The following is a 24,947-nucleotide window of genomic DNA, read 5'->3' on the forward strand; positions in this document are numbered from 1 at the left end:
CACGATTAAACAGAGAAAGACAGAGTTACCTGTGGCCAAGCACTTTTCTAGTCACGGACATGACATAGTAGATAGGAAAGTTATGATACTGAATGGCAATTTTAAGTCACAAAGCCATAGAAGAATTTGAGAATATAAATTTATAAGAACTTTTGACACTTTTAATAGAGGGCTAAATTCTTCATGAGGATTCATGCGTGAATGGGAAGTACGAGAAATCTATAGCATAGATAACACTGCTAACATGGTGACCCCCCTAACACTAATTCACGCACCATAAAACCTTCACTCCCTTATCAATGACTAAGTATGTGTGTATAAATATGCATGCCTCTTTGGATCTATTTCATTTGAGCCTGAAACAGAACCCTGCGTTGGTTCAAAAGCTTGCATTATAACATCACAGTTGCAAAACCAGGCATAGTAAATGAATAGTGGAAACTTCATGAACGTATAAGTGATAGTTTATTAAATGCACACAGAGAGTCTTTTTTGCCACGGTCCTCTCTTTACCTTTTTCTCAAACGTGTCTTCTCTTATGTTACTATTATGTAGATTTGGGCTTGAGAAAGGAGCTTGTGAGCTCTGAAACGCATTGCACTCTGTCTCTGTGTACATTTAATAAACTATCACTTATATGTTCATGAAGTTTCCACTATTCATTTACAAGTCCTGGTTTTGCAACCATACACAGTTACTTGGTCCTCCCTTGATATTATCTTGGTGTGGTCTTCACATCTGGGGTACTCTGAGCGCAGGGGTCTTTTTTATCTTCACTTATAGTTTTTACCCTTCCCTGGGGCTGTTACCAAGGGATTTCTCCTTGCTTTAGCTCTTTTTTTGGATGTCCTTCGGGACAGTGTGTCTTTTTTCCTGCACAGCACTCTCCCTATATACTGTTGTGGCAGGCATTCCCCACTCAAGGCCTTGACTGCAATCAACTTTGTACTACCAAGCTTACATTGCATTAACATCATGTATTTTTGTTAGCCATTAAAAAGGTATCATATCTACAAGATTACTTGCTTTCTCTTACTAAGAACAATCACATTTTGCTCTACTGGCTAACACCATACCAAACTTTTCTCATTCTAACATCGTCATCAGAGTGCATTAGTAGTATATGATCTGGATTTATTTTCCCCACACAGCTACTGATCTATCAATGGCATCAATGACTTTTAGTCTTTATATCATTTGGGGTTTTTTTTGTCATATTTATTAATTTAATTAGTTACTTTTTTTTTTAACAAGAATCATTGTTTCCAGACCATTTTCATTAATATCTATTTTTGAAGATAAATGTACATATTAAGAGACTATTGATGATTGCATCCATAAAAAAAACTCACAGCCAAGATTCCTGAATTTGATAAATAGGAACCAAACTTGCTAGTTCTTACCTGTTGCAAACTCCACTTGAGACTCTATTAGAAATTCTCCACTTGCAAGTGTAAATCCATTTACAGCTTCTTCAATTTCTCTTGCTACAGTCCAATATATAGGATTCAAAATGGAGGCAAGACTTCTCATAGAAGGGCCTAATGAGGGTAAAGAATTTGTTTTAAGGTTTTTTTGTGTGGCCTGCAGATACTTTATTTGAGAGAAAATTGGAAACCTTATTCATCAAAAAAGGGCTTATTTTCTCAAGTGAGAAAATTGACAATTTCTGTGCATTTGCATATCACACAGAAGTTGTATTATCTCATTGTCTCCAATGGGTTAATTTTACACAAGCATTTTTCTTCTCGTAGTGATACTGCAAAACGGAAAAACGTATAAAAACAAAAAAAAAAAGGAATGGCGTACAGGACCTACTAAGATTTACATTGTGTGTATATAGACAATCATATAACAAAAAAGGATAAACACACCTACAATATAAAAACAATTACAGTATTACACACAGGTGGGAAATAACTGAGAGCATATATGTATACATGCAAATATATATTTGGTGATGCTCAGAAAATGCACATATCTCTGTGGCAAGCAAAGATATCCCTCCATGTCTAGATTAACCCTTTTCAATCCAATTTGTGCCCTGGTTTTCCTAGGGGGCTTACTCTTTTTCTGCCATTATACAACTGCGCTATCTGCTGGCTAAAGCCAGTACTGCATGAGGTGACACGTTGGATAGGCTCCGACAGCAGAGAGGCTGGCAGTATACCGTAAGAGAACCCAGATGGATGTCTTCCAACATCGGAGCTGTACAGCCTTAAGTCATAATGTCTTTAGATGTCAGACAGTGGATTGGAGAGGGTTAAAGTCAGATGTCCATACAGATACTATATCAGGGAATATACTGCCATAATGCCAAACAGTCTCTGGAAAACTAGTTCCATACTTTCCTGTATAAAACACCATGCTGTGACCATATAGTGTCTGTGCAAACAGTTAATGACAATTAATGCACACAAAAAGCCAAACACCACCCACATATTGTCTTGTTGTCTTCATCTTAAAGTTAGGACCCTTTTACACGGGATGGCCTGTCGGGTGCAGATACCCAACAGGTCGTCCCACTGATAGTCATTCCTGTACTTTTACACAGGAACGAGCATCGCTAGTGAGTGGAGGTGAAGTAGACCGGGGATCGTTTTGGCCCACCTCCATTCATTAAAATGTTACCAGCTCTAGCGCTGACATTGTAGTCATGGCACATGCTTAACAACATGTTTGTTCTGCCTGTCCAAAAGTGCATGCTTAGGGCTCAGTTAGACAAGCATTTTTCCTTTTGCGCACATAGCGCATTAAATTTAATGAATGGCCAATCACAGGCAGCGCTCAGCTGTCATTCAATGAATGGCTGAGCACTGCCTGTGATTGGCTGAGCGCTCAGCAAATTAGACACAGCCCTTTCGGGACACAGCCTGCTGAAAGAGCTTCAGAACAGTGGCGGGGAGCCAAGCGACAAGACATGCCGGGGAGCCAAGCGACAAGACATGCTGGAGCCCGACAGCGACGGAGAGGCGAGTATATATACTTTTTTAAATTCTTTACACAAGGTAAGTATGATTTTCAGGGATGGGCTTATATTTCCAGCCCTTCTCTGAAAATCGCTGTGAAGGTTGTCTGCATCCCATTGCTTTCAATGGGGCCAGCGGTTGTAGCGCCGGCCCCATTGAAAGCAATGGGCACGAAGCCATGGGCACATGCATTTTCTAATGCGTGGAGTGCTTTTTTGCGCAAAAAAAAATGCTTGCCTGACTTAGCCCTTATAGAAAAACTATGAAAACAGACAAGAAAAATCTATTCCATGTTAGCGTTGCTTGGGCAAGCGTATGAGGACCTACCAAATGTAAAATAAAGTTTTACTGGTCTTACCTAGACTCTTTGGGATGTCTTTATATTGTGCTTTTATAATGCTACTATGTGAATCAGGGGAGCTGCTAATTGTGCCATTAAGAAATGCAGTGCCGAGGTCAAGGTCATTAATGGTTCCAACAAGAGTTCCTCTAACGAACTGAGCTCCATCTAACGAAAAGAAAGTGAGAAGTTAAATAAATGAAAAATGCAAAACTAAAAGTAAATGCAAAATATGATTTATTTGTGAGTTACAGATTTGGGAGGAAAGTTGAACCAGAACTGATAGTTTGCTGAACCATATGAAAGATGTTTGATGAAAATGGGCATACTCGTTAAGGCGACTTACTCGAGAGAGCAACGCCTTTTTCGAGTAACTGCTGGCTTGTCCCTGGAGATTCGGAAGGGGGGGTGCTGGGGGCGGCGGTGAGAGCGGGGGGGGGGGGGGGGAGCGGGGTGGAGAGTGAGATCTCTCTCTTCCAATCCCCCGTTCACCCTCACGGCCCCCCCGAATCTTTAGGGACGAGCCAGCAGTTACTCGAAAAAAGCGATGCTCTCTAGAGTAAATCGCCTTAACGAGTATTCTCGCTCATCTCTATAAGGAACATCAAACCGAAAAATGTCTGGTAAATGGAAGCAAAAGAAAAAATTGAGTACCTAAAGAAAGAAAAAGTGCACTGCTCAAATATGAAAATCCAATTAAAGCAAGTTATATATTGGTACTTTACAGCTTCAGCAAAATCTCCAAATTGTGAAATATCAAGTCCTGAAGCTTGTTAGACTTTGAATTAACTGTTGCTTGGGACAAAATATTTGCCAGGGTTGTCTGGGAGTTCAACAAATTTATCTAACATGGAACGAGATAAAAAGAAAAAAACAAGCACTACTCACCTAATAAGTTCCCACCCCACACCAGTGGTCCCCATCAGTCTTTCTTTAACCCTTTCATGACCAAGAGTCATTGAGGTGCCTGCCTCCAGGTCACATTCTGCAGTTCTGGTATCTCCACTTGCAAAAAAATCATAACTTTTTATTTTTCAACTGATAGCTTGTTTTCTGTGAGATGAGTTGTATTTTTCGCACTTTTACATTTCATGCACCATATAATTAATTGGAAGTGGGGTAAAGTGGGGAAAAAATGACAATTGATCTATTTTTATTTTTACAGCTTTCATGGTGCAGCAAAAGTGACATGCTATCTTTATTCTGTGGATCAGTAGGAATACAGTGATACCATATTTTTTTATTTTATTTTTTTTGTATAGCAATACTTAAAAAATTAAAATACCTTTTAAAAAAAATAGCTTTCTGCCACCATCTTTGGTGTACCATAACTTTTTTATTTTTCTATCGATAAAGGGCATGTTCTTTTGCAAGACAATCTGTAGTTTGTGTTGGTACCATTTTGGGGAACATACAAAATCTTTATAGATTTTTATTCAAATTTTTGTTGATGCAGTTAATAATGTGATCTTGTTTAAAAAATAGACCTTTAGGCCTTAGTCAGACGGGCGTTTTTTGCCGCGATTTGCGCATGCGCATGCGTCCGGCGATTTTATAAAACCATTGCTTTGCAATGGTATCGAACACATGAGCGCTTTTTATGCGCTCGTCCGATAAATTATAGAACAGAAATCGCAGATCGCACCTATGTGCGATCTGCGATTCCTGTTCTCTTCTCTATATGCGCTCAATGGGGCCAGCGGCAGCAGCGCCGACCCCATTGAGAACATATACAATACAAATCATTCTTCTCTGCCACAGCTGTAACAGCTGTGACAGAGAAGAACGATGTTTGCCCATTGAATTCAATGGAGCCGGCAATACAGCCGCTCCATTGAAAGCAATGGGCTGCCGGCATGCGCGGGGTGAATTGTCGGGAAGGGCATAAATATATAAGCCCTTCCCTGCAATTCATCCTAAAATGTGTTAAAATAAAAAAAAATTGTATACTCACCTTTCCGCTGCAGCCGGAGTCCAGCCGCGGCCGCTGTCAGTTCTCCTGAACTGCTTCTCTGCACTATTCAGCCGGCGGGGCTTTAAAATCCCCGCCTGCTGAATGATCTGCCTCTGATTGGTCACAGCCCTGACCAATCAGAGGCAGGTTTCACTCACACACCCATTCATGAATTCATAAATCGGTGAGTGACTGCTGCCTCTCAGCGCTGAGCCAATCAGGGGCAGGTCTGACTCACATCCATTCATGAATTCATGAATGGGTGTGAGTGAGACATGCCTCTGATTGGCTCAGCGCTGAGCCAATCAGGGGGCAGGTCTGACTCACACCCCCTTCACACCCACTGCAGGACGGCCGCGCGGAGCTCCGGCTGCCGGGAGAAGGTGAGTATATATATATTTTTTATTTTTACACATTTTAGGATGAATTGCAGGGAAGGGCTTATATATTTATGCCCTTCCCGACAATTCACCCCGCGCATGCCGGCAGCCCATTGCTTTCAATGGAGCCGGCTCTATTGCCGTCTCCATTGAATGCAATGCGCTGGACAGCTCTGGCCCGTTTCTAATGAAACGCGGCTAGGAGCAGATTTTCGGGCGATTTGCAGGCGACTTGCGCGCACCGGTCACGCGATTTGTGGATGCGCATCCGTCATGCGATCCGCAAATCGCGTGAAAAAACGCCCGTGTGACTAAGGCTTTAGAGGTTCACGATACCAATTTTTAGATTTTTTTTTATTTTTAGATGTGAGGATTGGAAAAAGGTTATTTTTTTTTTACTTTTAATATTTTAGAATAATTAAAAAAAAACAACTTTATTTTTTTATCTTTATTTTTTTATTAGTCTCCATAGGAGAGTTGAACCTGTGATAGTCTACTTATGTAATGCAATACTATGGTATTGCATTATACTATACTATATTTTAAAAGGCTGCTTAGTAAAGACAGGCACATCTTTAATAAGCAAACGGTCGTCTCACAGTGGCATTTAACGGGTTAATGACTGCGATCAGAGTTCTCTCTTAGGCCTTAGTCAGATGGGCGTTTTTTCGCGCGATTTGCGGATCGCATGACGGATGCGCAACCGCAAATCACGTGACCGGTGCCCGAAAATCACCCGAAAATCTGCTCCTAGCCGCGTTTCATTAGAAACGGGCCGGAGCTGTCCAGCGCATTGCATTCAATGGAGCCGGCTCCATTGAAAGCAATGCGCTGCGGGCGAGTGTGGGATGAATTGTCGGGAAGGGCTTAAATATATAAGCCCTTCCCTGCAATTCATTCAGAAATGTGTTAAAATAAAATATATATATATACTCACCTTGTCCCGGCAGCCGGAGTTCAGCGCGGCCGGCCTGCAGTGGGTGTGAAGGGGGTGTGAGTCAGACCTGCCCCCTGATTGGCTCAGCGCTGAGCCAATCAGAGGCAGGTCTCACTCACACCCATTCAATTCAGTCGCAGTTGCCAGCAGCTGTCAAAATGTGTTATGAGGGGGTCAATTTACTGCAGCGATGATTTGCTTCATTGGTTACATTGGTTATGGCACACCACTGGCTTCAGCAATGATACTTGCATGAAGAGCACTAGTTTGCAGAGGCCAAAGATTGGCTGCAGCAGACGGTTGGATGTACAACATGTCATCAATGAATTAAAGTAAATAAAGACTTCCAGTGTGGCAGTGCTGGAGCAGGGGGATTTAAAGGGGTTGTCCAAATTAAAGGTTTTTTTTTGTGAAAATGGGTCCCCATGGGAAGAACATGATGTACAGACAATGACAGAGCTCAGCCATCGATCACTGAGCTTTGCCATTGGCTGCAGCAGACCGTGATATCCTGTAAATAGGCTGCTGGAGCCAGTAAACCTGACTCTAATGAGGAGACCTGGGGCTATCACGTGTGACACAGCAAGGAACTGCGAGAAATGGTAATGAGCTCTTTATTATGATTTTCCAATGGAGGATCAGTTTTTACAAAAACACTTTATCTCGGACAACCCCTTTAATGGATGAGTAATCGTTATTTGTGTTTGTATCAAACTCCCTGCTGCTACACGAACATGTTAAACTCTTGAGAACCGCTTCAGGTCTGTATTTATTACATAATACAACACTAATATTGGACCAATTAGGAATATTATTGCAAACATATGGTAGATCCTAAAATATGTTCCCATTATAAGTTTATGTTTAGCAAATACACCAAAATTATACATAAGAGAGCTGGAAATATTAGAGATAAAGTAGTAAAAAGTAGCCCAAGGCCAGTTTGACATGAGCATATTGCAACATGTCTGAATACAGATGTGTAATAACGACCTGTTACAGATGACACTGCAACTATACGTCATTAATGTCTTTCTTTGATCTTATTGGTCATCGCTTTTATGTTCTACTAGGAAAATCCGGATCTGTATTTTCCCAATTTAAAATAATATGAACGAATGCAAATAGGGAGCCAAAAATTGAAAAAAAAGCGCATGGTAATGCATGACAAAAATGACAAAAAGTCTGTATACAAAATGGACCATTTTATACTTATTAACCTCCTTGTTCCTGAGACATTTCTCATTTTTTGTCATAGCTATGTAAGAGCTTCTTTGTGGGAAAAATAGAAAAAAATGTAATTGCATCGTTGTTCTTTAGGTTTAGTTTTTACAGCGTACGTGATGAAGGAAAAATGTTAACTTTTTTTCTGCAGGTCGGTACAGTTATGACGATACCAAATTTATGTACATACCGTAGTTTCTTTTTATGCTTTACTACTTTTAAGACAAAAATGTTTTCTGTTATATTCTGAAACCTATAATTTTATTTTTACATTGATGCGGTTTTAAGGCTTGTGACCTGTCATTTTTATTGGTGACATTATGGGGTACATATGACTTTCTAATCATATTTTATTATATTTATTCACATTTTTTTAATGTAATTCTGGTGTTATGTTATCATTTTTTTTGTGGTGTTCACTATCTAGGATAAATAATGTAATATTTTAATAGTTTATACTTTTACTGCTATGACAATATCGATTATGTTTAATTTGTTTTATTATTGTTTAGAAATGCTTTGGTGAAAAACAGGAAAAGGTTTTATTATATTTCTTATTTTTAGTATATTTTAATTTTTGCTTTTAAAACCTATTTTAACAATTGTGGGGCTCAGTGCAGTAATGGCACTTCCCAACTCAGGGCTCTTAGCTCCCGCCCCTTCTCTGCCCATCGCCACTGTTTGCAATGGTAGGAGGTGGGGCAGAACATAGCTCCACCCTCACCCCTCCCATTGCAAACAGAGGCAAGGGGCAGAGAGGGGGCGGGAACTCAGTGCATTAGTTTCCGTCCCATCCCACCTCCTCCCCTTGCAGAGAGGGGCAGCGTATATCGGCCGGGCGTGAAAACCCGACTGATATACACCTGTTTGAATAAGCCTTTAGACTGCAGCAAAAGTTCTTTTGGAATACTGTAAATATTCATGTAGTGCAGGTATCTGAATGAATTTTTACAATTCTCAACACAATATTTGTGAAAATTTTGCTTCAGTATACATTCACAGATAGCAGTTGATGGAATCTCAGTTTTGCTCAGGGGCTGCGATATGCTATTCTTGCACTTAGCCCCTCAATTATGTTAGTTCCACTATGGGACTTTAACATGCGATTGACTGCTGGCACAATATACTGTAGTACTTCTGTATTGCAGTGTTTTATAGTTTTTATGTTAGCCTGCTAAGCCCTGCCACAGGTACGGCTTAATAGGCATGAATACATGGCAGCCCTGGGAACCTACATTAGATCTTAGACTGACATGGCAACCCATCAGCACTCCACAATCATATCCCAGGGATCCTACGGATCGATCAAATGCTCACCCTTCTTTCTGATGGCTTAGATGGAACAATCTGCCTTAACTGCGGCATCTACATGGTTTGAAGGCTGTGGTCAGAACTAGTTTCAGCTGTTGGTAGGTGTCAGCTGTTTAAACCATGGAGTAGCTTTGGTTCCTGAGACCACTTTATACATCTCCATCCTGAGGGCACAAATATATGCCCTGGATCATGAAGGGGCTAGAAGAAAAATGTGACCACTGTGTTTTTCACTTTAGGCGATTTTCTGCATGCTCATTAATTTGTAGAGAACATACGTATTGATTTGCTCCATATCCCTTTTTTAGTACGGTAGATTGTTTGTAGCTTGGGCTTGGTTGAGTAGAGTAGCTTATCATTTCTGGTTGTCCACTGTACATAATATTGTGAGCAAATTCTTCCTTTGTTGCCTTATAGTCAGAATGGCTGATCTCCTTGGACATACATAGAAGAATTTTTCAATGTAATCCCCACATTTATCGGAGAGGAATTATTAAGATTATTTTCACCTCTTCCATGTTTTTTTCTCTTGCTCAATTCAAAGTGTACTGTCACAAATAACAATTAATTCATACCCATGTAGTAGTAAGTAAATAGGTTTACCTTTGCAAGCTTGAACATTACATTTCAGAAATTGGGTAGAGTCCCCTGGACAGGATCGAACATTGTTGGATTCCACAAGATGTTTGCACAAACGGGTCCGAATCTGCTGACCACCACCACACGTAGCAGAGCATTTACTCCAAGCTTCCCATGGACCCCAGTTACCATCAACTACAAGGAATGTTACAATATGCAGTGTTTAGGATTCTCTACATACACTGGGTTTTATTTAAAAAAAAGTAGGGTACAAAATATAAATTATTTATATGTGGAAATATGTCTTTTAGGGCACTTGGAATGATCTTCACACATTTGATAGCTTGTGTATGATGTAAAGATATGTGACTGTAAGTTGACTTCTAGATTTGTATGCATACTTTGTGTGTATGCCGGTGATCTATGTATATATACATTCAGATCACAGGTTTTCATCTCTCTATTTATACACCCTAAAATCATGTTTATTTTTGCAGCTGCTACTTGACATTAAAGGGGTTATATCATGAAAAAAAAAATCAATATCCACCTATTCCTCCCCAGGCAGTCTACTTACCACACCTTCTTCTCGCCAATTTTCTTCTGGCTCCTGCAGTCCCCGGGTCACCTCACCTGCAGCTGGCCGGATTCTTCTTTTTCCGGGGACATTACATACATTGCCAGCATTCTCCTTCCTGCAGGGCAATGTACGTACTGCCTAGCAGAGAGGGCCGAATGCTATGCCGGGCCAATACCAAGACTGTGCATGCGCGCTTCTCTCACCACAGGAATCCCTATACTAACACTGCGAGACAGCGCGCATGCGCAGTCTTGGTATTAGCCCGGCGTAGCAATCGGTGCTTCCTGCTAAGCAGTGAACACTACGTCACTAGTGACACAGCCTACACTAACCTGTAGGAAGAAGAAAGCCGCTACATAACAGGAAGAAGAGGATCTGGCCAGCTTGGGGTGAGCTGACACAGGGGACTGCAGGAGTTGGGAGAAGATCGGTGAGTAGAAAATGCGGTAAGTAGACTGCCTGGGGAGGAATAGGTAAGTATAGATATTTTATTTTTTAAATGACAGAACCACATAAAGTGTTGCTGCATAATCCACTGGCAACCAATTTACCCAATTCTTCCTCTTTCTTACCTATACTCTATACAATGAATGAGTAGGAATACCAATACAACAGCCTAGCTACATTAACCTGCTACTGCTACTAATCGTTATATGGCTCAAACAGTATTCCACAGCAGTTTACTAGTCAGGAGGAACTTACAAAAATAAGACATAATAAAGACTATTAAATCAATAGACAAGAACTTACAGGCTATAAGGAAATATAGGTGACACAAGAGGTAAAAGAGCTTGTTACATCTTCCATATACTTGCCTGCATTGCCAGCATTTGTTTTAATTGCACTGTACCAAATGTACTACATGAATGTGTTTATTTAAGTCTCTTATATTTTCAAGTAGTCAATAAGTGGGAAAATTGGTAAACATCCAAGCAATTAAAAAGTTCTGCACAGGTAGAGATGTGACTTGATATTTGCTATTTAGACAACTAACTTGTTCTGCCACTTTTACGATTAAAGCGGTATTCCAGTTACACAAAGTAGCTGTCAAATGAATGCTAATCAAATGTTACTAAAGTTCACAATGTGGTTCTGCTTTGGATTTTATGTTTGTAGGTCTAAAAGCCATTATCTTCTCCTGGCACTGAAGAAGTGTTTATTCACAGGTTGCCATGGTTACGTCCTGTAGGCATTCCACAGCTACAGGCTGGACTTGCTCAGTAAGGGTGGCTTCACACGGCGGGTTTTTGTGCGTGCATACGCGCGCACAAAAACTTGCATCTATTAGAACCAATGCATTCCCTATCGTGTGTTCACATGTCTGTGCTTTACAGGCGTGTGCCTGCAAAGATAAGACATGCGTGCACCATAGGGAATGCACACATTGTCTTCAATGGAGCGACGGCTGCTGCCAGTGGCTCCATTGAAGACAATGGTCTGCCGGCACCCCGTAATTGTTTTGTCAGGGAAGAGCTTTCAATATAAGCTCTTCCCTGAAAAACAACAATTTTAGCGTAAAAAAAATAAAATATACTTACCTGTCCGCCGCTGCCATGTCAGAAGCAGCGGTCTGTGATTGGCTGAGCACCTCAGCCAATCAGAAGCAGCTCTTTCAGCAGGCGGGGATTTTAAATCCCCGCCTGCTCAAAGAACTGCATTGCAGAGTCGCGGACAGCGCAGAGAGGGCAGAAGGAAGGTGAGTATGTTTTTTTTTAAATTTTTCACGCTACTTTGCCTTGTTTTTTAGGGAAGGGCTTGTATTTTAAGCCCTTTCCTGAAAAACAATTACAGGATGCCGGCAGCTGGATCCCCTACCACAGCTGTCATCTGTGACAGCTTTGGTAGGGAATTCTTTACACTAAAATTGTGGTTTTTCAGGGAAGAGCTTATATTTAAAGCTCTTTCCTGAAAAACAATTACAGGGTGCCAGCAGACCATCGTCTTCAATGGAGCCGCCGGCAGCAGCTGCAGAACCACTGAAGACAATGCACATCTGCATACACACGTTTTTGCGCGTACAGGGGTGCACATCTATGTACGCACACGCTCATGTGAAGCCACCCTAAGAATGACCAGGGATGGCTTTTTTTTAATATTCAGCCCTTGTGACTGGATTACTGGCCAGTAACAGGGCAGCACTTAAGCCCCATTTACATGGCATGAGTTGTCAGGCAAACAATGCTACACAGGAGCGAGCATCGCTGGCATTGCTAAAAAAGCACTGCCGGCACAGAGGCGGGGCAGCCAGGGAGAGTTCTTCCCCTGCCCATCTCCATTCACTGTAAGCAGACAGTCATTCAGAACTGCATGCATTTAGATGGGACAGCTATTGTTCAAACTCCCAGGGGAGCTCAGGGATTTGAACAACTCTGAATGATAATCATCCCGTGTAAATGGGCCTTAAGTGGGGACATGCACAGGAAGGAAATTGTGGTAAATGTCGTTTTAAGCCATCTTGGAAAATAGTCATGTAGGGAAACATCAGAAATGGAGGCTAGGATAAGAAGGTAATGGTTGCTTGATTTATATCCATAAACAGCTTGCATAAAGATGGCGTAAACACCTTTCATATTTGGAATTTTTGAAAACTAAGTATGTCTTTTTATCCTCCTGTATGTATTATGTTCTGCTGATGTGTAAAATAAGATATACATTTTCTTATTTCTTACTAATGTCAAATATTAAATATGTAATCTATTTAAGAATATATTAAAAAGGCTCTGAGGGCCTCAGCAATAGGAAAAAAATAGTAATTATTAGGAAATTATAGTAGCAGTGTTTCTGATGGCACAATATGCCACTTACTAACATAAGAAGTGAAAGGGATTAGAGTTGTAAGCACATGGCCACTGGTTTAGATCCTGCTGGTTTAGGACCTGTGATGATGTCACAGTCATTGCGCGTCTAGGGTGTTTGATAGATAATAGATAGCGCTGTTACACACACGTCTCTCACACACACACACACAGTTCTGCTACATGAACGTCACACACACAGCTCTACTAAATGCACGTTACATACAGCTCTGCTACATGCACGTCACACACACAGTTCCTGCTACATGCACATCACAGACACACACAGCTGTGCTACATGCAGGTCACACATACACAACTCTTACTACATGCACGTCACATATAGCTCTGCTACATGCAAGTCACAGACACACACAGCTCTGCTACATGCAGGTCACACACACAGCTCTGCTACATGCACGTCACACACACAGCTCTGCTACATGCACGTCACACACAGCTCTGCCACATGCACGTCACATACACAGCTCTGCTACATGCACATCACGCACACAGCACTGCTACATGCATGTCACACACACAGAGACACACAGCTCTTGTACATTCGCATTACAAACACACAGAGCTTTGCTACATGTACATCACACACAGAGCTCTGCTACATGCACGTCACACACAGCTCTGGTACATGCATGTCACACACATAGCTATGCTACATATATTCTTCATCCCATACAACAGGAATCATAACCAGCACAGCAGAGTCCTGCACACACTGCTCACCCTCTGGTCATGTGATCCCAGACCCCTGCCACACAGGTGACTGATCACTGGTCCTGTAAGCACACAGCTGCTGTCTGGTTCTGCAGGTTTTTAATAAAGTGAAGTATCTGTGATGACGTCACCATCATGTGATCAGGGTGGAGGTCAGAGCCCAGGTGACAACATCATCACAGGTCCTGTAAGCTCTGCGTGCTTTAAGACCTGTGATGATGTCACCATCATGTGATCAGAGGTGGAGCTCTGAGGCCCAGTGACTAATCATATGACGGTGAGATCATCACATGTACCTCCCTCACTCACAGACAGGTGGTCATTAGTATTTTGATAATCTCTCACAAAGTAATTAAGATATCTAGAGTTGTTGTGTAGTGGCCCAGTACATGCTTTCCTGGCCCTCTCCATAATGTCATATATGTCTATCTTATATTGATGCACTGTGCAAAACTGTGTTGTCATTCGGTTATGTGTATTGCACAGCTACCGCCTTTGATGGGATAATGTTGTCAAAGTATGAGCTGACTGTCTGCAAAAGTAACAATTTCTGTCCTGTCACATGGTATGAGTGAGGCTATAAATGTGAGTGATTGAAAGCAGGAAAGAAGTGCCATCTTTAGTGCTCTCTTAAGTCCCATCTGAAGGCACAACACAGAGGCACGTGGGGGTACCTTCAGCCCTCATGTGTTGAAGATGAAAGAAGAGGAGAGGTTTTCTGTTTGCGAGAATCTACATGAATTGTAAGTGAGCCCCAGAGAGAGAGTAAGAGCAAGAGCAGTTGTGAGCAAGTGAGCTTCAAGGCCCAGTGCAGAGGTACTCCATTGTTTGTCTTACACACCCGCGCATCCTGAAGTCTGGGACCGCCTGGTGGAGGTATTCTACAGTTATTGCTCACACTCAAGAGTCCGGAAGTCTGAATCCCGCTGAGTGGAGGTACGCATCCTTATTTGGTCACGCACGGGTTGATCTGAAGTCTGGGTCACCGTGTGGAGGTACTACTGTCAAGTTTATTGAATTTGCATGCACTGTCTCTTTTTCAAAGTGGGCCTTGTATGGCTGAACTTTCCAGTAAAGTTATTTCTAGGCCCTGACTGTTCCGGGGGACCTGAGGTACTTAAACAGTCTGTGGCTCATTTATTTTCTCCGCCAATGGTCATACCAGGGGGTACTGGAACAAGTATAATATATTGCATATATTTATATCTATGTGTTGTTTCATGCAATAAACTTTATCCTTTAAGGCCTCCTTCCCACGAACGGATTTACGCCGCGTAATTCGCGGCGAAAATCCGCTGCGTTGCCCGCTGCTATTAGGTTCTATTGAACCTAATAGCACAATGCTCACGATGTGGAATTCCACCGCGGAATTCCGCACTGTGAAATCTCCCGTCCTGACCCGCGGCATGCTCTATTTGCCACGGGTGTACGCGCTGACGGCTTCCATTGCAGTCAATGGAAGCCGTCCGTTCATGCTATCTCCCGCTGTAACACAGCGGAAGATAGTGTGAAAACGCTTTCCCGCCTACCGCTGCCGCGTCATATGACGCGGCCGGCGCATCATGTGACACGGCCGGCTGCGTCATGTGACGCGGTGGGCGTGTCACATGACGCGGCGGCGGTGGGCGGGGAAGCATCTTCACGCTATCTTCCGCTGGTAAGTATAGGGTCTCTGGGGGGCGCCGTGACGGGCTTCGCCGCGGAATATTCCGCGGCGGAGCCCGTCACGCTCGTGTGAAGCCGGCCTAAGTGTCTCTTCCTTAAGTTGTAGAATAATGTATCACAGACTAATTCAAACTTTAAAGCAACATACTTACTGGGACACTTGTTCGAATGACACTTATGTATGTCTGTGTCAGCACCAGTGCAGCCTCTGCCACTATGTGAGGGAGCTGGGTTATCACAAGCTCGGTATCTCCTCTTCTGTCCACCATTGCAGGTCCGACTACATGCTCCCCAAGAGCTCCATGTTCCCCAGTTTCCATGAACTACAATGAAAAGCTAGAGTTTAGTGTCTGTATAAAACAGAAATAATTATCACAGCAGTCTAGAATTAAGATGCAAAGAAGGGGAATAGGGAAGTGGAAGTGAGCAGTGCATGGAAACATTCTTGTCATTACACAATCTATGTACCATCTGTTGGCTCGAATGAAAGTGATAACATGGAAAGTTGAACTTACCTGGACATAAATCATCATTACAAAATTCATTTTCATTCTCCATCCCTTCACATTTGTGACCTCCATACTGCGGGGCTGGATTTGAACATTCTCTGAATCTTTGTCGAAGTCCCCTTCCACATGATAAACTGCAGGATGTCCAGCTTCCCCAGACTGACCAATTACCATCCACTGGATAAAGTAGTAGAACACACAGGTATTATGAGCAAACATCGCCACTGTAAGAGGAATTTCTCGTTTACATAGAACGTGACCGAAATTTTTATGATAAATGCAATTTCTATTGTTGTTAGTGTCCATTTTTTGATATTTTTATCTTCATATTTTTTATGTTTAACCTCACCTAATTAGATTAAGTGGGTTGTTCCACAATTCAGGATTTTTCTTTTCTGTTATTTGGGCAATAATTGTCCTGTGTAAATGTATCTTTACACATGTTCTTTACCATCAGCCTATGTTGCATAATAGTCCCTCCACCCCCTGCGAATAGTCCAGCTATTGTTTGCAAATTGGTTAAAAGGAATTGTCCCACCACTTATAATTGCTTCCCAACCACATTGATCTTCCTGGTTGCTGCTGAGCAGGACTGATGACTGCTGCAGCCAATCACTGGCCATGCAGTGACCTTCTATAGCCAGGGATTGGCTGCAGCAGTCACAGGTACTGGTTAGCAGCAGCTAGGAAGGGCAGAGTGGTTGTAAAGCTTTTTTAAGTGGTGGGGCAACCCCTTTAGTAAAGTAATTTTAATAACTTTGCACTTTGGCTTCCTGTTTAAGCCAGGCAAAGTAGGCAGTACAATGTATTTAAGCAGCAGTCACAACACCTATTTCATATAATTTATAAAAATGCCATTTGCCAAACCAGTACATGACCAACTGAGGGAAGCACTTATAAAATTGCAAAAAAGGGAGAATCTCAATATGCGAGTACCAAAACTTTAGACATACCTCGCTCAACAATTCAAGGTATTGCTTCGAAATATTTAAAATAAGGGCTTAACTAATGTTGGGAAGAAGATGGACCACCTGTCAAAAATTTATGTTCAAGACAGAAAAAATGTTTTGCAGAATGGTCAAGAAGAATGAGTAATCATTAGTTGCTGCAATTTCATCGGAATTGAATCCCATTACTGGCAGGAAGTTAAGTAATATAACATACAATACAGCCATACACTGATTAGGTTTTGGCTTCTACAAGGCAAAGGAAAAATCACTTGTTACAAGCCTATAAAAAAGAAGTGTCTGGCGTGGGCTAAAGAGTGCCAAAACTTTGTGCCTCATCAGTGGCATTTGAAAATATGGAGTGATGAGTTGAATTTTGATCTCTTTGCTGGTGATAAGCACATAAGAGAGGTCCGAACTAGAGATGAGCGAACGTACTCGGTAAGCGCGATTTCGCAATCGAGCACCGTGATTTTCGAGTATTTCACTACTCGGGTGAAAAGTACTCGGGTGTGCTGTGGGGCGGGGGGTTGCAGAGGGGAGTGGGGGGTAGCAGCGGAGAACAGGGGGGAGCCCTCTCTCTCTCCCTCTCCCCCCCACTCCCCGCTGCAACCCCCCGCTCACCCACAGCGCACCCGAGTAGTGAAGTACTCAAAAATTGCGGTGCTCGATTGCAAAATCGCCCTTACTGAGTACGTTCGCTCATCTCTAGTCCGAACTTCTGAATAAGAATTTCGCCCAAAGTGCCTAAATCGGACAGCGACATTTCCAGCTTCTTTAATGGTGTGGGGATGCATATCAATGTGCTAAAGAATTTTGGATGAACATCTTTTAACCTCTATTCTGAAACTTCAAACTAATAAAAGAGAACTCATTTTTCACAAGAGGGAACATCCTGTCCTACAGCTGAGTTGACTAAACCCTGGTTGGCTCAAAATGGAATCCCCATACTTCCCTGTCCTGCAATGAGTTCTGATTTATCAATGATTGAGTCCTTAGGTGGAAAGATGAAGTGGGAGCTGCATAAAAATCAATGCCACACTAAGTAAGGATTAAAGGTGACGATTCATCAAATTTGGGAATCTATCACCCCTTAAGAGTGCCAAGCATTGATAAACTTGATGCCCTCATCATTAGAAGAAGTCATTGTACGTAAAGCGGATGTAACACAGTTTTTAACCCCTTGACCTTCTAGGACATACGTTAACGTCATGATGGTTCCGGGTTTGTATGGGGTGGATCGGGGTGGTCGATCATGCTCCATACAATGTGGGTGCTGGCTGCATCTTACAGCAGATAATCACCCATAACAGCCCCAATCAGTGTTCCTGCTGATTGGACCTGTTGACCCTTAAAATGCAACTGTCAATTCTGGCAGCGGCATTTAAATGCTCCAAATGATGATTGGGGGTCCCGAACAACCTCCTGCTTTGAGATCGTGGGGTGCCGTTCGGTTGCCATGGCATTCAGTGGGTCTTCTAAAAGTCTCCAGGGCTGCCATTACAGGCTACCTACCAAGTCATGCCTGTGGTGTGGCTTGATAGATTGCCTGTTGGATCGCAGTATAATGTAATAATATGGTATTACATCATGCTGCGGAAGCAAACAAACCATCACAAGTTTGTGTCCCCTATAGACACTAAAATAATCAGTTTAAAAATGTTTTATAAATTATAAAAAAATAAAAGATAATTATCAAAGTTTCAAAAAAAACCAAAAAAACATTTGCCATATTTATGATAAAAAAAATCTAAATTAAAAATCCTCAAAACTTATTTGGTATTATTGCATTCATAAAAGTCCAATCTATCAAAGTAACGCATTATTTACCCTGCATGGTGAACGTTATCAGAATTTAAAAAAAACACCATGCCTGAATTGCGCTGTTTTGGTTACTCTGTCTCCAAGCAAAAATGAAATAAAAAGTGATGAAAAAGTTATATGCACTCCAAATGGTACCAATAGAAACTACAGGATCTCCTGCAAAAAAATGAGCTCTTGCACACTATGTCGATGGAAAAATAAAAAAATAAGATATTTTAAATATAGTACAGCAAAAAAAAATACAAAAACTTGGTAGCGTAATAATCTTACTGACCCATAAAATAAAGTTATCACGTAACAAGATGTTCCCAAAAATAGCAGAATTTCATTTTTTTACATTAAATGGTATATTTCATAGTACCATTGAAAATACAACTCAGCCCACAAAAGAAGCCTTCAGACAGCTATGTCGATGGCCAAATAAGGGCTCAGTCACACGGGCGCATCGGCACCCGTACACCGATGCTGATGCGCCTGTGTGACTGCAGGAAGGAGATGGACGTACCTGAAGACGGCCGTCTCTCTGCAGCGCTGGAGGAAAGAACATGTGACCGGCAATGAAGCCGGTCACATGTTCTTTCCTCCGGCGCTGCAGAGAGACGGCCGTCTTCAGGTACGTCTGTCTCCTTCCTGCAGTAATATAGGCGCCGATGCGCCCGTGTGACTGAGGCCTTAGGGCGCCCACCCACTGGCGTTTTTTTACCTGCGTTTGCGTTTTGCAATTTTCCTGCACAGGCATAGAGATAACATGTGTTCCTGTCCACTGGCGTTTTGCGTTGCGTTGCGTTGCGTTTTTTAACATAGGAACTGTCAGTTGCATATGTGTCCTTATTTTTCTCCTAATGCACCCATGAAAGTCAATGGAAATTAATGGAAAAGCCGCGAAAACGCCGCGAAAACGCGGCAAAAAACGCCGCGAAAAACGCGGCGTTTTTAACGCACGGAAATCGCAAACGCCAGTGGGTGGGCGCCCTAAGAGTTATGATTTTTTAAAAGGGGGGAGGAAAAAAATTTAAATGAAAAAAAAAGGCGGCATCAAGTTCTATTGTTTTTTGCTGGATCAGTTGGGCTATTTTGATACATGCCTGCTCATAGTGAGATCATTCTGAAAGTACAGGCTGTGCCTCAACATTAGAAATCTTTGTTTCTAGTAAGCGGATATTTTTTAACACATTTTCTTAGATTTCAATAAATGTTTGTTTGACATGCTTCATTTGTTTTTAATTGTATTTATTTTCAAATAAGGTAACTAAAGAAGCCGATCTAACTGAAATTTAAAGGGTAGCCAAATTATCGAAAGCAGTAGTATAGTCACAGGTCACAAATAGATCCTAATAGAACTGAGATAAAAAGGTGTGTAGCTGCCAAATAGAATAACATCAATGGCATCTCTAGTAATCAACAGAGGTAACTGACTATACCTGGACAATGTCTGTCAGAGCATATCTGAGTCTGTCTATCTTGACCTTCACAAGGTGATCCATCAAATGATGCAGGAGGATTATTACACACTCTTATACGTGTCTGAGTTCCTTTCCCACACGTCTTGCTGCATGCTCCCCAGGCTTGCCAAGAACTCCATATACCATCAACTGAAATAGCAGTAAAGTAATAAAATAGTAAAAAACGAAATAGTAAAGCAATTGACATATGACTTTCATGTGTGTCAGGAGGGGTGTCATGTCTCTTCAAGTGTGTGTGGAGACACTTAGAGGGTGAGTGGGTCGGGGAATGGCATAGTCTCTAACCAAAGAAAGCAGCCAAAAGGGTCGTGGGGACACCTAGAAGGTGAGTAAGAAGACTTATGAGGCCATGCAAGCTCCTCTGGGTAACTTATGCAAATAAGGAAGAGGGAAGAAACCTTATCAGACTAAGGTTCTTCCTAGCAATGTGGAGTTGGTCTTCACTTGGTGACCAGTAATCACCCTCTGATGAGGTTTAATTTCTTATAACCATCTGATTTATCTGAAAATATTTTTCAGTTAACTAGACATCTTGATATAATACATACAAGTTATAATTAGGATTTCCTTTTAGAGAATACTGAACAACAGTTATGAAGATTTTGTATATGCAGTTGACTTCTAATAATACATACCTGGACAAGGCTCAGCATTGCATACAATGGTATCAACAGCTTTCCCCAAACATGACTTCCCTCCTTCTTGGCCTGGAGGAACATGACATGTCCTTGTTCTTGTTTTTTTACCACTTCCGCATGTTTTTGAACAATCTTCCCAAGGACTCCAGTCTGACCAACTTCCATCCACTATAGCCAAGTAGAAATTCATTATTTCGATCATTTATACCTGGGCGCCCAAAAATTCACATTTCAAATTCTAGTCCACTGCAACAGTCTTACTTTTCGGGAGATGTCCTCTGATTATTTAGTATAAGAAGGATATGTGTAGCACTTGATTAATTTTTAGATATTGTTGGAATGGTGGAAGCCTATAATTAACCCTTTCAAGACCAAGGGTCATTTATGCACCAGCATCCAGATTATACTCTGCAGTTCTGGTATCCTCACTTTCAAAAAATCATAACATTTTGATTTTTCAGGTGACCTATCATATACATAAAGTATTTTTTAATGGCACCATTTAACGTATCACATAAGGCATGGGAAGGTTTTAAAACATTTCTAAGTGAGTAAAAGGGGAAAAAATGCACTTGAACCATTTTGGGGATTTTTGCTTTAGGGTGTTCATGGTACAGTAAAGGGGACACACTGTCTTTATCCTGTGGACCAGTATGACCTACAATAAGGTAAAAAATAATTTTTAAAAGTTTTATTATTAAAAAAATAAAAGTTTAGGCTTTTGTATGTTAGGCATCTGCTCCAAATACAAAGCGACACTCTGAATAACCTAACCAAGCAGATTTAGTAGTCCACAACAACCCTTCCTCCAAACATTTTATATTCGCGTAGCAAACATCGCGTCAATCTAGTTTACAATAAAATAATCAAAATAAAAGAAAACCCTAAACCATATTTGGTATCTCTGCATCTGTCAAAGTCTGATCTATCAGAGTAATGCATTATTTATCCCGCATGTTGAATGTTGTCAGAAAAAAAAAACTATGCCAGAATTGTGCTTTTTTTTGGTCCCCCTATTTCCATGAAAAAATGTAATAAAAACAATCAAAAAGTCATATGTACTCCAAAATGGTGCCAATAGACACTACAAGACATTTCGCACAACTATGTTGATGGAAAAATTAAAAATTATGGCTGTCAGAAGATAGGGGCAGAAAGTAATCTTTAAAAATCAAATATCTTTGGAAAAAAACGAAAGTAGTAAAGCCTAAAAAAAACCCATATACATTTGGCATCGTAGTAATGGTATTGAGCCACAGAATACATTTATGATGTCAGTTTCATTGCAGTCAGCACCCCGTAGAAACAAGGCTGCCCTCCAAAAGATGGCAAATTTTTTTTTTTACATTTCACCCCACTTATAATGTAATGAAAAACTTTTTTAAAAATTCCATAGTACATTAAAGAGCACCATTGAAAAATAGAACTCGTGCATCAATGGTTAAATAAAAGAGTTATGATTTTTTAAAAAGGAAATGGGGGTGGGGGGAGAGAAAATGGAAAAAAAGGGCTGCGTCCTTCAGGGGTTAAGAATGGACTAAAATTTAATAAAGACGAAGTTTGGGACAGAAATTGTTGCAGTTGGTAAAATATTAGAAATACGCGTTGCGGGATATAAATGAATAAAGACAAGTAGTTTTTAGCAAATGTGCATGAACTAAATTTATACTTAAATATGGTATAGAATGGTCACCCCAACCATATGGAAAGTGAGTAATTATATGCTATTTGTAAGTTTTAGCAATACCAATGCTCATATGAGACTTTTCCAAAGTCCAAAAGTGCAGACTGGACGTTTTCTAAGGACGAGATGCGAACGTTAGGCGTCAAGATGATGTCATCAGCATAAAACCCTATTTTGTTTTTTTGATTACGTAATTTAACGCCTTTGATATCGTTATTAATTCTGATCTGTTCCAACTCCTATGATCTTATTGCAGGGGAAGGGCATTTGGGAGATATAAATCCCCATGAGGATATTGAAATAAATAATGTAAGAAAAATTGTAGAGGGTGATTAGGAAAAAGCAAACCTATTAAATAGTTTTTTCCCTAGTGCATTCGCAGAGGAAAATGAAATGTCATCCTTGTGTAGGATATGATAGAGTTCCCTCTGCAGTTTTCCTTGGTACCTCTAGCTGAGGATTGTAGGTTACTACTAGAGGTACACAATTGTTTTCTTCCTTCTCTCTGTATTGGAGTAGTTGACACCTTGATATCCTGGTGGCTCTGTAGATCTGCTCATCAGTGGAGGTGGGATGGTAGCCCTGGCTTACAAATGTCAATTTAAGATAGTATAAAATTAAAAGTTCATCCCTGTCTGTTGGGCTGGAGCAGATCTGGTTATATCTGATGGCATAGCTGAAGGCAATGGATTTTTTAATGTGTTCAGCCCATATAAATCAGATGGGACAACTTCCATCCCCAGCCAATAGGTTTTTAGTTCAGGAATGTCTGTATTGGGTTGTATAAAATTTATATGAGTAGCTCAATGTCAGTTTTATGTTTCGGTGACATGCGCTGAATCTTTCATGGAATTCTATTAGTTCTTGTTCGGAGTCAGTACAGTTGAGTATGATATCATTAATCCTTTCCAATCCAATTTGTATCCAAGTTTTCCTAGGGGGCCTACTCTTTTTCTGCTGTTATACAATGGCGCTATCTGCTGGCTAAAGCCAGTACTGCATGAGGTGACACATTGGATAGGCTCCGACAGCAGAGAGGCTGGAAATATACAGTAAGAGAACCCTGACGGACGTCTTCCAACATCAGAGCTGTACAGCCTTAAATCATAATGTCTTTAGACGTCAGACAGTGGATTGGAAAGGGTTAATGTAGTGGAAATAGGCCAATGGTTTGATGGAGCAACAGGACAGTTTTGCCATTAAAAGGTTGGCATATTGCGGTAGCATTTTACTGCCCATGGTGGTTCTGGTGAGTTGATGAATGATATATCTCTTTGCCAAAAGAGAAATAGTTGTGTGTGGGAATTCAGATGGTCATCTTTCTGTAGTGCAGGGGGCACAAGTCCAGTACTCAAAGCACCCCAGCAGCTCATGTTTTTAGGATCTCTTATAGTAAGGACACCTGTAGCAATGTCTGAGGCACTGACATTAATTTAATCACCTGTGCAATACTAAGGAAATCCATAAAAGATGACCTATTGGGCTGCAGAATGGAGTTGTGCACACCTGGTGGGTGAAGAGTACGATGGAGTTTGTCCTTAATACGTCTAGCTGCAGATTGTAGGTCATTAATAGATACCTTCCTTCTGTCTGTATTGGAGTATTTGACTTCTGGGATTCCTGGTGGCTCTGGTTACCTGATCATCACTTGAGGTAAGATGGTAGCCCTGATTTAAAAATGTCCTTTCAAAATGGTTCATCCTTGTCTGTTGGCCTAGAACAGATCTGGTTGTATCTCATGGCCTAACTGTAGAAGAAGGACTTTTTGATATGTTTGGGATGAGTCAATAAATGGATATTACATGAATGTCTGTATTGAGTTGTTTAAAATTTTTATGGTGGTGTCCCACAATTTGATTTCTGCATGTGGATAGTTTAACGTCAAGTTTATGGTGGGGAGAATTGCACTGAATGTCTCATGGAATTCTATTAGTTTTTGTTTGGAGTTGGCCTAGATTATAATGTCATCAATGTAGCGATAATAAGCCAATGGTTTGATGGAGCAGGAAGCCAATTTTGCCATGAATAAGTTGGCATATTGTGGTTCCTTTTTACTATGCATGGACTTTCAGGTAAGTTGAAGATATATCTCTTTGAAAAAGAGAGAAATAGTTGTGCGTGGGGATAAATCTTGTTAGTTGAAACACAGATTCAGAGGCAATTCCATTAGTCTCAAGTTGTATCCGGCAGGGGTTTCATCCATCCTAGAGTGGGATGTTGTTAATAAGGTTGGTCACTAGCAAGGTCACTAGACACCTCCTCTGGGGGTCTCATGCTGCTATGCTGCCATGTGCGCATAAATTCCATCGTGTAACTGCACTAAAAAGCTCAAATGAAAATCTTTAGCTTCGGTCATGCGTCTGGTGATTTTTTTTCCCGCGCCTATTTATGCGCTAAAGAATTGCTCGCCTGA

The 24,947-nt window shown here is 41.2% G+C and overlaps 1 protein-coding gene across 1 annotated transcript in view; it reads right to left on the bottom strand.

The window, feature by feature from the left end:
- The window catches only part of HMCN1 (hemicentin 1), a 313,489-nt gene that overhangs the window by 24,544 nt on the left and 263,998 nt on the right, over positions 1-24,947 (bottom strand). The window contains exons 89-95 of the mRNA XM_066597086.1: positions 20,848-21,018; positions 20,171-20,341; positions 15,985-16,155; positions 15,622-15,792; positions 9,719-9,889; positions 3,328-3,477; positions 1,404-1,541 (exon numbers count right to left, since the gene is read on the bottom strand). Coding sequence (XP_066453183.1) covers positions 1,404-1,541; positions 3,328-3,477; positions 9,719-9,889; positions 15,622-15,792; positions 15,985-16,155; positions 20,171-20,341; positions 20,848-21,018 — 1,143 coding nt within the window. The remainder of the gene's footprint in view (positions 1-1,403; positions 1,542-3,327; positions 3,478-9,718; positions 9,890-15,621; positions 15,793-15,984; positions 16,156-20,170; positions 20,342-20,847; positions 21,019-24,947) is intronic.

The sequence above is a fragment of the Eleutherodactylus coqui genome, chromosome 3 (assembly GCF_035609145.1).
Source record: "Eleutherodactylus coqui strain aEleCoq1 chromosome 3, aEleCoq1.hap1, whole genome shotgun sequence".
In the NCBI taxonomy this organism is placed as follows: Eukaryota; Metazoa; Chordata; class Amphibia; order Anura; family Eleutherodactylidae; genus Eleutherodactylus; species Eleutherodactylus coqui.